The 11,983-nt window shown below is 37.7% G+C and overlaps 1 protein-coding gene across 1 annotated transcript; it reads left to right on the forward strand.

The window, feature by feature from the left end:
• The first annotated feature begins 2,044 nt into the window (after positions 1-2,044).
• On the forward strand, positions 2,045-9,999 carry LOC136805100 (uncharacterized). The gene is made up of 9 exons (XM_067061662.1): positions 2,045-2,081; positions 2,385-2,520; positions 3,805-3,997; positions 4,327-4,438; positions 5,533-5,658; positions 6,414-6,503; positions 7,835-7,956; positions 8,533-8,572; positions 9,487-9,999. The coding sequence occupies exons 1-9, from the start codon at positions 2,045-2,047 to the stop codon at positions 9,639-9,641; spliced, it is 1,011 nt and encodes a 336-aa protein (XP_066917763.1). The 3' UTR covers positions 9,642-9,999.
• Positions 10,000-11,983: the final 1,984 nt, after the last annotated feature.

Raw genomic sequence — 11,983 nt, forward strand, 5'->3', positions numbered from 1 at the left:
ATACTTTCGAACCAATCACATGTGGTTGCGTCCCACAAAAAATGCAACGGATCCTAAAGGTTGACCCCTACTAATGGAGACTTTCCTTAACTACTCTATTTGTGATATGCACCACTGGAGAGTCTTCTGAGAACTTTAATGATGAATTAGATGTCACTGAACCTAGACAAAGGTGAATAGAGAGTTTTCCTAGAAAGTCCTAGTCCACTCTATAGAGGCTTTCCACAGATATCTTATATAAAACATTAAATACAGCACACCGTCCGTAGCTGAAGCAGAATAATCCGCCATCTTTGATAAAGTAGACCACAGTAGACCATAGTTCGGTGCCGGCAATTCGATTGATCAGGCCCATTCTCAAGCCTCCTCGCTTCTCTCGCGACATGCAGGTTGTTTGTTTGAACAAATTGCCGGCACCGAAGATGGTGGTTTTTTTGCCTCGACTGCCGTTGCCTAGAAAATAGATTGTAGCCCTATCTAGTGTTTTGTATAAGATATATGTGGGTTTTTTACGTTTGGTCAATTTTCGTAATTTTCCGCCATTATGGCAAAATAAAGGTTCGAATCTATAGAGGCGATCTCTTACGGAAATGGAACTTTTGCTTCCATAATGGAGGAAATTATATACTCTCTGGTACCTACTAAGCAGGGGGTTTGGAATAAGCGGGGTGGGTGGAAAAATTCGCAAAAATTAATAAGCGGTTGCAATAAGAATATCCTGGAAGGAAATTTTCGAAAAATTAATTAGTCCCCCCCCCCCGCCCGCTTATTAGGTAACTTAACAAAACACGAAAATCTCTACAAACAATTACAGGAATTTTCACTTCCTCTCTGTCTATAGGTTTATAAGTTTATAAGTTAACTAAGCCCGTATTCACAAGGTTAGGACACACGGCTTATGCCAATATAGCATTTTCGGCGCTTTGAAGATTTTTTATATTTACGGATTTCAAGTTTGCCTTGGAATACTGTTATTCGATCACAACTTACCATCAGATTTATCCTAGTGACTGAATAAAACTAACTTTATAAACTTCTAGGCTAGCCATTAGTGACCTCCACTCAGGAAATACTTCATTAATAGGATTAAATATGATGAAACCCTTCAACAGACGCCCTTCCTAAGTGAAGAAGAAGAAGAGTTTAAAATCCCTTAAAGTTTTCCCTTGAAATTTTGTTTCCTCCTGGCGGTATGACCTGGTGGTCCTTTTGCGGGAGGTTAGGAACCTTTAGTTTTGTACTATTTGTTCGCTTTACCTATACTATAGATTAAAAAAATAAAAAAAATAAAATTTGTTTTTGCTAACAGTAAAAGCCTCATGCATGATGTATTTCAAGTTGTACGTTTTTCCAGGGTTTTCAGTTTACTTCTTAATTTTATTTGATTCGTCACTATTTTTCTTTCTCTTTATAGCAAACCGACAACTGGAATTAAATTAAAACTTTCTCGTAAGTAAAATATATTTGAAGCTAATAAAAAGTCGAATATTTTTTTTAACACTCAACTTTTGTCTTGCTTACTAAGTGAACCCTGACGTTTTCATTTGGAGGCTACATCCATCCTCTCTGATATGTTTTCATATAGAGGGTGTTTTCAAAATTCCGGTCCAAGAGTTACCCCAAATTTAGGGTACTGTTTCTTCAATAAAAGGTTAAGAAACCCAATGATTGTATTAACCTCTAGCCATTCAAACTTTTAATTCAAATTTAATGAAATTTGAAGATCTCTTAGATAAAATTTACTAATCAAGTTTCTAAAACTCATAAACACAAGGCGGGGATAACTTTCGGCCGAGCAGTACACGATACGCATGCCGCTAAATTATATGAAATGGTTACTCGTTCGGAAGTCTTTTCACGATTGTGAATGAAAACAGAGATTGCCACTTTAATACCTCACGAAAACCTTTTTACCTAAATACTTAGACTACAGTACACGTTTTTTTTCATAAGAACATCCAAACTTTTCGAAGCCTCTGGATGTTCTTAACTTTTTTAGTTTAAGCCTAATGTGGAGCAATGTGCCCTCCCGGTAATTACCATAATGGCTTTATGGCAACTCCTGAACTTGGGCACAGGATGTACGGTTACACATTTTGTGGATTGCATTGTGGAGTCACAAGAGTGCTCAAACTGCGAGCAGCGAGCAATACATAATACAAATAGTGAGCGTCTTAAATAAAGACTCTCCACCAGTTTAAGCCTAAAAATTTTCTTAGCATGTTCTTATTTCACTACTTTCTGAGTTTTGTTGTTCATTTTCCTAGGAATTCAGGTGTTTTAGAGTCCACAAAGCCTTAAAATGTTCTTAATATTTTGGCCATCGTTCTTATATAGTTTGTTCTTATATAAAAAATCGTGTATTTCGTATTTGTTCTTTTCAGTATCTCAACCCTCCAAAAATAATGACAATGAAATCAAAACAGAGGGTTTTTCGAGCTCTACGGAAGATTTAACACTTGAAGATCGTCTACCTATCCCTGTGGCTCGTCTACACAAAAAGAATCCACTCGATTTAAAGTAAGTTCCTTTATTCGCCATCTTTATTGAATCTTATCCGGAGGGGGGTGTACTAGGGTTGCGAGCTGACGGGTATGTGCCGCCCGACTTTCAACCCTCTGACCTTTAGCAGGAATTTTACGACCCTTATTGGGACTAATTTGACTTTGAAGGAGCAAAAAGTAGAAATTTTCCTATTTTTCTGGCCCTTAGTGGGACTGAAATTTAATTTTCTGGTCCCTTACAGGAACTTTAAGGTCTCAAAAAAGACACCATTAAGGGCGACACATACCCTTCATTACACGTACCCTTCATTCGTCTAAGTAACCCCCCCCCCGGGAATCGTATAAACCGATCCCATGATTGAAATCAGTGAAATCGTAATTCAGATTGTGTTTGTATTCATGATATGCGCCATTGCAATGTCTTCCGTGGACTCAACAGCTGATTGGTTGAAAGTGACGTATTGACTGATTTTACGTCACCTACAACCAATCAGCTGTTGGGTCCATGATGTAATGTCAGAAGACATCGCAGTGGTGCATATCATGAATTCCTGGAAAAGACTTAGAAGAAGGAGGACCTATACTTGTATGTAAACAGTTCTTTCCGAAATCTCGAAATCCAACAAGGTTATGGAAAATTTGGCAAAGTTTGCCGTGTGCTGTTCATTTTCTGTATAAAAAACACTGCTGTAGTTCTCAACTTCAGTTGAGCTACAATCTGACAATGTCTGTCTGTCTGTGTGTGTGTGTGTCTGTCTGTCTGTCACAAAAACTTTAGGGCAGCCTGGAGACTTCAAAAATGCTTGGATTTGGCTGAAATTTGGCACACTTGTTCCTTGGGTGAATATCTGGGGGTGTTTTTTTCATTTTTTGAAAATTTTGATTTTTGGGGCCTGGGGACGAGTTTTTCGCCAAAACGAGGCTAAAACTTTGTGGCAGCCTGGAGACTTTAAAAATTGTTGTATTTAGCTGAAATTTGGCACACTTGTTCCTTGGGTGAATATCTGGAAGACTTTTTTTTCATTTTTCAAAAATCTTGATTTTTGGGGCCTGGGGACGAGTTTTCCGCCAAAACGAGGCTAAAACTTTAGAGCAGAGCCTACAGGCCTCAAAAATGGTTGGATTTGGCTGAAATTTGGCACACTTGTTCCTTGGGTGAATATCTGGGGGTCTACAATTGGGCTTATGAATAATTTGAAGCCACTGAAGTTGAGCCCAGTGCGTTGCGCACGTTCGACTATTACAAATTCAACTTCAAAAAAAATGCTCATTTTAACTGATTTTTCGTCCCCAATGGTAGGAAGGAGATCGAAGCTGCAAAGAAAGATATTTTCTCATCCGCCCTTTCCAACAACACGACGCCCGGTGGCGGTGGCGGTGGCGGAAACTCTCTTTATTTCACGCCCAAAGAAGAAGAAGGGAACGATATCACTGTACGCCCTGTTTCTTTCAACCCGGACCAACAAGATCGAGTTAATCCGAGTAACAACTTTGTGAGTGAAGTTAATTTTTCGAAGATCTATTTTTATCTGAAACTTTTAGTGGTATTTTTTTTCGAAATTTAAGTTAGCTTCTAAACTTTCAGGTAAAATGTTTCTGAAAATTTCAACCGAGTCCATCCTAATCTATCCCAGTCTCATTTTTGGGAGACGGGAGATATCTTTTCGGTCCAAATCTGTTGTAATGCCATATTCTGAGCTATGCCTTTTTTAATAGCATGCTGCACTTTTTCTACACCTTCCTATAGAAAATCAATCGAGTTAATCCGAGTAGATTTACACTTGTGTAACTCTTTCTAATCAACTTTTTCCTTTCATTTCAGGGGAATGGGGATAGCGAAGAACTTTTTGAACATTCAACGGAACTTGAGGAAGAAGAGGAAGAGGTCGAAGATAACGATGGTTACGTCATTGATTTCCTTCCCAAGCCTAAAGGTCTGTTTACACTTTTCTTCGAAACGCTTTTCAAGTCATCGATTTCCTTCCAAAACCTAAAGATCTGTTTACACTTTCCTTCGAAACACTTCCCGAGTCTTCGATTTCCTTCCAAAACCTAAAGGTCTGTTATTTTCACTTTTCGAGTTTGTTTACATTTTAATTGACAGACTTAAAGTTCTGTTTTCCCTTTCTTCACCAAGCTTAAAGGTCTGTTTACACTTTCCTTCTCACAATGCAAAGGTCTTTTTTCACTTTCGTGCTGAAAGATTTTTCCCTGAGAAGTCATTTTTTTCGACTATATCCACATTTATTGGAACTAATTTTCGCGGGTTCTAATTTTAGCGTTTTTCGCGGTTTTTTGTCAAAATCGCGAAAATTAATTCCCGCGAAATACAATTTTTTCCAATTTTATCGAAAAATTTGAAAAACCCCTAGGAAAATGAAAAGAATTGTCCATAAAAAGGCATAACCGCGAAAATTAAAACCCGCGAAAATTCCAGTATGGAAAAAACCGCGAAAATTAAAACCCGCGAAATGCATTTTTTCGGATATTTTTTTTCGACCGCGAAAATTAGTTCCCGCGAAAATTAGTTCCAATAAGGTATGAAAACGTCAAAAAGCTTCGATCAAAGCAATCCCGTTTTTTCTTATCCCGGTGGTATATGAAAAAGTTTCCCCAATAATCATATTTTCATATTTTGATTCAAGAAAACCCGAACGGCATATTAAGAAACATCTGCCTTATTTGTTCAATACCTATTACACCCACTGACCTTTATATATATATCCCTGGACCAATCTATATCCGCCATCTTTGATTGGAAGAAGCCATCGCAATATTAAGAATTAACGTCTAACGGCGCCACAGCATCAAAAATATTTGAGGGAAAGTAGACCTAGTGCTCTCGATGCATTTACACCGCTATTTAGTAGTGCCGCCATTAGGGTACCACTTTTCAAAAAACTCCGATCAAAGATTTTGCTTGACTGGGAATGAGAAACTTGGACCAGGGTATATAAAGGTCAGTGATTACACCCCGATAAATGAGAATTATAATCCCTATAATCCGATTTACCGTTGTCATTGCCAGGTAAACCTGAACGTCAAAACAAACATCGGTCAAGTCAATCCGATTCGGATTACGATTACAACCCGATTAGTGAGGACGAAGGAGAAGAAGAAGATGAAGACAATTATTATGAAGACGCCGATTTCGGTTTGATAACTCTCTTTTGAATTTTTTAGTTTTGATATTGTAGTGGCCTCTTCCAGAAAAAAATTGATTATTGGGAATGGAGGAGATAATAATTTCTTGGAGATTTGCCAACCGAACATTTTGGTTTTTGACCCCCAGGACAGCAGGTCTAACCCCCCCCCCAACAAATATTATGAAGACGCCGTTTTCGGTTTGATATTTCTTTTGGATGTTTCCTTTTTTTGTCTCAAAACTGTAATGTGATATCTTTCTCAAGGCTTTTTCAGATTGGTGTAGAAGTTGGGTTTACTTTTTTTAATAATTGTGACTGTTCCTGTTTTTTAGATTGTTTTCTCACAATATTGATGTTTATTATTCCAAAACGAAATCGGATTTTTCAACTGGTTATAAATTTGAATTTTTTCGGCATACCCGTTCCTCGCGTATTTTGTCTTTTTGATGCTTAAATAGATAGAATAGAATCGATATTTTACGTGGATAGCCCAGTAATTTAGGACTTTTAGGCAGTCATTGTTTTCACGGGGTCCACGGCCAGCTGGCTTGGCTATCTATGAACTGAACAGAATATTGGAAGGAGCAGGGATTCGAACCGCGGAGCCCTGGTTTAAGACGATGACGCCTTTGACCACTTGGCCATCGCTTACAATACAATAGTTTTCTGAAGTCCATAAGTGACGTAAATAAGACTAGGGATACACGGGGACGAGCTTCTTTTCATATCTTTACTGATATATAATTTCTTTCTTTTACTTCAGTGTATCCACGAGTTGACGTTGATAGCGAATTATACGGGGACGATTTCTCTTGGAACCCAAATAACCGAAAACCACCCAAAAGGAAACGCAGTATGTCTGATAACGAACTCATTGGTACCCTTATGGACTGTCGGGGACACATATGTCTTATATAAAACACTAGATAGAGCTACTCTGTCACTTTTTGAATCAAAATAATCCGCCATCTTTGATAAGGAGAAAGTAGTTCGGTGCCGGCAATTTGATCGATCAAGCCTATCTGTCGCCTCGTCGCTTGGCGCCATTCAGGTTTCTTTGCCTGGTTGAATTTTCCGGTACCAAACTGTGACCTACTTTCTGCAAAGATGGCGCATTGTTTTGCTTCACCTGTCGTTGCTTGGGAAATGCAGAGTAGCTCTATCTAGTGTTTTATATATGATATCTGTGGTCGGGGACAGTAAAATAAAATGGGAAGGTTGGAAATCTCTCAAAAATGTTGGTTTAGTCCTGGTCGAAAAAATTTTGAAAAAATAAATTGTCAGGGACGCATATGGCATTATTACACGTTATTTTTTTTAAGCATAGAATTCATTTGACCTGAGGCCGGGCATAACCAATTTCTATTGTTCTGTAATAATGGATGTATTGTTATCGAGCCCAAATCTCAGCATACTTATAAACGTTATTCTTCTAAATTAAAAAAAAAACCGTATTTGTACCACTAGTTAGACGAGACTTGTGTACCTGCTAGCACACAACATTCCTTCAACATTCATTTAGCGTTATATGGACGTTGTAAACATTAAACGAACGTTGAAACAACGTTGTGTGCCCGCTGGGTACCAGCTGGGTACCTGCCTCTTAATGAGAAGGTTGCGACTCTCAGTAATTTATTACCGAGTTTATGTATCGGATGATATCGAGGGTGGAGGTAAGTGAAGTCGACGTAAAACAAAGTCGAATATAAATATCGCCTTTGCTCACCTTAATAGACTGTATTTTGGTGTTTTTGCCGTCGTCGAGCAAAATGGGCGGCGATTTTGGTGAAATGTAAACTTTGCTTTATACCATCTCCTTCGACGAATACATCGCCGTTGACAAATCAAAAGGGCCAATCACAAAGTTACTGTCGGAGAAAGCCAAGAGTTTTTCTGTCTAGCTAGCCTTAAATTTGAGATTGGCCCATTTTGTATGGTGAGGAGGGTCCCATCTACATGAAACAGGGTCAATCTCAAAATTTATGCTCAGATAAACAGAAAAATTCTTAGTTTTCTCAGGCAATAATTTTGAGTTTGGACCTTTTTATTTGTCAACGGCGACATAAGCTCGCTATTGAATCATGTAAACATTTTATTTCTTTAGTCCGCAAACCGTGGACTTGATTTGTCAACGGCGACATAAGCTCGCTATTGAATCATGAAAATATTTTAATATTTCTTTAGCCCGCAAACCGTCAGGAGTGACACCTTCAGCTTCATCAACATCAGCAACAACGATGACAACGATAAAGAAACTAAAAGAAGATGACTTCGACCCTTTCTTTGCACCTGATGAAGATGTTAAAGTAAATTTCCAAACTCTTAAAATAAGTGTCTCACTTTCTGTCCAGAAATATTTTTCAAGACTTTTTCTTCTATTCTGTGACTACTTAAAAAAATTCTAGTGAAAAGGAAAAAAATAAAGTTTTTTTTTGATTTTGCTGCCTTGTATTGTCAATTCTGGTCTCAATTTTAAGCTCTCTATGTTCATGCATGGAAATCACAGATATCATATTCTTTTACAAACTAGATAGGCTAACTGTTTAAAGATTTTCCGTGAAAGTGTGTCCAGTTTTGAAGTCGACTAGTCCGCCATGATGCATTCTATTTTACCTTGGAGTTTCGAACGTTCGAATTTCAAAACATTTGAATTGCGCTGTTGTTTACAAAATTTGAAAACAAGATTGCGGACTAGTGAGCTCTAAAACTGGACACGCTTTCTTTTATATGAGAAATCCGATCCAGTCAAATAGTTAGAGAGCAGTGCTGGGACCAGTGATAGCCATTGTATAGTTTGATAACGAAAATCATATTTTTACATGTTGAAGTTTACAAATGAATCCAAACTAAAAGCACTTTTTTATTATATTCTTTCTTCAAAGAAACCGGCTCAAAGAAATAGAAGCACTTCTTCGACCAGCGGTAAGTGTATGCTATTTTATATCTTAAGCAGATTATATCATTTCATATACCTAGTTTTTTTACAATTCTTCTGAGTATTATAAAAATGCCGTAAAATAAGTTTCCTTCAGATTGACCTAAACACTGAAACCCAACCAACAGTCATCCCATCCTTTGAACGTTCCTCTCCCCACTCCTTTGATCATTACCGAGTTTATGTATCGGAGGATATCGAGGGCGACGGTAAGTGAAATCGATACAAAACAAAGTCGATAGTTCATGTACGGCTCTATATCGCCTTTGCTCACCTAAACAGACGACGATATCTTGGTGTTTTTACCGTCATCGAGCAAAGTGGACGGTGATTTCGGTCCTGTGTCAGCTTTGCTTTATACCGTCCCCCTCGATTTATCTCGAATACATAAACTCGCTATTTACAGGCCCAGCGGAGAGGGTGACTAGGGTTGCAGAATAATGGGTATGTGCAGACCGGACTAGACCTTAGAGAGACTCAATTAGTGCGAAAAGTTACCCGGAGCTCCAGTATATAAGTTCATCATTTTATAACAAACGTCGAGTCATTCGAGTAACCTTCGCATGGGGTGAGGGAAAAGACCTTAGAACTAATATAACTCTCCATCATAACTGGAACACGCACGGAGACTTTTCTCGAGTTATGGAGTAAGGTTTATAAGACATTTTTAACTGAAGGGACTAGGAAACTTGACATTCAAGACATTCGAGTTATAGATGTTCGAGTTAAAGAGACTGTACTTTACCCTCTTGCTCCAAACTTTTTTTACTTTAAGGTTTACCCATTGAGCGGCTCTCTTACTTTTCGTGAGTTTTTTAGTGTAAAGTTTACCAAGAGACTAAACACTGTATCACCACATCCTTCTGATAGCTCTAACGCATTTTTCCTCAATCTCTTTTAGATGGGAGACAGAAAAGCGTCAAATCAAACCTTGTTGGAGGACTGGGGCCGAGTTCAAAAGCACCAATAAAAAAGAAGCCTAAAACCTCAACCACGAAGCAACGGTTAGGGAAATTGTTGAAATTGGACAAAACTGGTACCCGGTATGTAAGATGATGGTAATGAACATTTGTGAAACGTTCGTCTTTCTATTTAGATCGTTTTCGTCATGTGCAATACCCACTGACCTTTATATATCCCTGGACCAAGCTATACCTGCCTTCTTTGATCGAAGTTTTTTTGAATTGGTACCCGTAAAGAAGCCATTAAGAATTAACGTCTAACGGCGCTATATTATCAAAAGTTTTCGAGGGAAAGTAGATCTATATATCAAAGATTTTGCTTGACTGGGAATGAGAAACTTGGTCCAGGGTATATAAAAGTCAGTGGTAATACCCAAACGTAAAGTTGTAATTGAACTTTTCAGCGAAATACCTAGACTATGCTCTAGTCGTGTCAAGAGTCGAAAGCTTCCATCGTTTAATTGAGTTTAATTGATTTTTGGACGTTTTCAATACTTTTCACATCATAAGCATGCTAACTCATCTTATTACTAAGAATATCAACACTGAGAAATATTCTTAGAAATAACATGACGAGTTATTCACAGATTTATTCTTTGGGAGTGATGTTATTCCAAATTCGGAATGACGTAACAACGCATAAATCACAAAATATAACTCGCGAATTATGGATCTTGATTTGACCTGCCAACTCGTTTTCAATAAACCTTATCGGAGTTTTTGTTTTTCTAAAACAGCGATGCATTGTTGGATTGTTTCGGGGGTATAACAATAGAATTCCCTCCAGGAATTCCTAAGAGATTTCTATTGTAATACCCCCGAAGCAATCCCACAATGCATGGCGTTTTTAGAAAAATCAAAAACTCCGATAAGATCTATGTCTAGTTTGTCCCTTTGTTTTCTTTTTAAACTTTTACCTTTCAAGATATCGTTGTTTTTTATAAGAACATTTTAAGAAATTAATAATTTATTGTATGTAATTAAGTGACGTAGTTTAATGATGTATGTTATTATATTCAGTAATGTTTTTAATACCCAGTCTCTGTCGATGACCCGCCCTTCCGATTGTTTTGTTGTTAGGGCGCCACCGCCACCGCCACTGCCCAACGTTCTTCTAAGTTTTAAGTTTTAATGCTGGTTTCCTTCAATGGGCTTTTCCAGAAAAAAACCGTACACCCCCTGTTGAGGAGCTCCAACCTTTTGTGACCTACCCCCTTGGAATTCCAGGCAATTTTAGGATCATACCCCTCTGGAATTCCGAATTTTTACAAATTTTCAATCACTATCCGCTTTGGAATTTCCCCTTCTTTTTGACGGATTTTCGCCTACCCTTATGGAATTCCACTGCATTTCAAACCTTACCCCCTTGGAACGGAAATGGACCTCCTCAACGGGGAGGGTCCAATAACTTTCACATTATGTAGTTCTTTGGTATGGTTTTTTCTATCACCGCTTCCTCAGAGCATCAAAATATAAAACTGCTCATTTTTATACGTGGCAACTTGAAAGTTTTATGATTTAACCTTTATGTTGAATCTACTTCTGTATATAAGATATAAACTTTTAATTCCACTTGATCTATCTATACCTTGACTTGTTTTTCGTTTGAAATAATTGTGTAGTGTTTGTTTTAGTTTTTATCTGTTATTCGGAGACTCAATTGACTCTCTCTAATTCGATCTTCACGGGTCCAAAAATTTTATTTTGTAAAGAGTAATTTATTTAAGCCACTTTCTAAGCCCCTTTGGACCAATATTTTAGTTCGAATTACAGAGAGATTCGAACAATAGAAGTCGAGTTAGAGTGAGTTGACGGTATCTAATTTCACGTCAAGATTATTCACTCGTGATGCAAAATTTTGATTACCGTAAAAGAAAGAATTTTTCGTAAATGAACAATGAACATTTAACCCGGTGAATTAAAGGGACGAAAAAATGACCGAAGTTATAAAAGCCGACATAGTCTTATAGCCGACAATACAAGAGCAGCCAACGGTTAGAAATTACAAATGATCTGTTCTGAATGGTAACTTTCCCTGGAAAAATATATGTTCTTTTCTTGCCAGACTCTTGGATAAAATTATCTGTTCTTAAAAAGATTTAGGTGCCTGGAAATTTCCATTTGCTCTAAATTTAAATCTAGCCTAGAAATCTAAGCTAGTTTGATTCAGTCACTTAAATCTGATGGTTAAGTTGTGACTGAATAACAGTATTCCAAGGCAAACTTAAAATCCGTAAATATAAAAAATCTTTAAAGCGCCGAAAACGCTATATTGCCATAAGTCGTGTGTCCTAGCCTTGTGAATACAGGCTTAGTTAACTAGGCTAGTTCAAATCATGGTTATTGTAAAAACTCCTCTGTTCTTATGGTATTTAATTGAGCGTCGGCTCTTTGTTCAAATTTGGTCCTGGAGTCTTTTGACCAGGGAAATCTGAG

Source organism: Clytia hemisphaerica, unplaced genomic scaffold (genome assembly GCF_902728285.1).
Source record: "Clytia hemisphaerica strain Z4C2 unplaced genomic scaffold, Clytia hemisphaerica genome assembly, whole genome shotgun sequence".
Lineage (NCBI taxonomy): Eukaryota > Metazoa > Cnidaria > Hydrozoa > Leptothecata > Clytiidae > Clytia > Clytia hemisphaerica.

Bases quoted from the DNA above. Each gene is read 5' to 3' on its own strand.
- LOC136805100 (XM_067061662.1), top strand. From the start codon at position 2,045: ATGGCTTTATGGCAACTCCTGAACTTGGGCACAGGAT. The intron at 3,998-4,326 runs GTGAGTGAAGTT...CTTTCATTTCAG, and splicing joins TTAATCCGAGTAACAACTTT to GGGAATGGGGATAGCGAAGA. The intron at 4,439-5,532 runs GTCTGTTTACAC...TGTCATTGCCAG, and splicing joins TTTCCTTCCCAAGCCTAAAG to GTAAACCTGAACGTCAAAAC.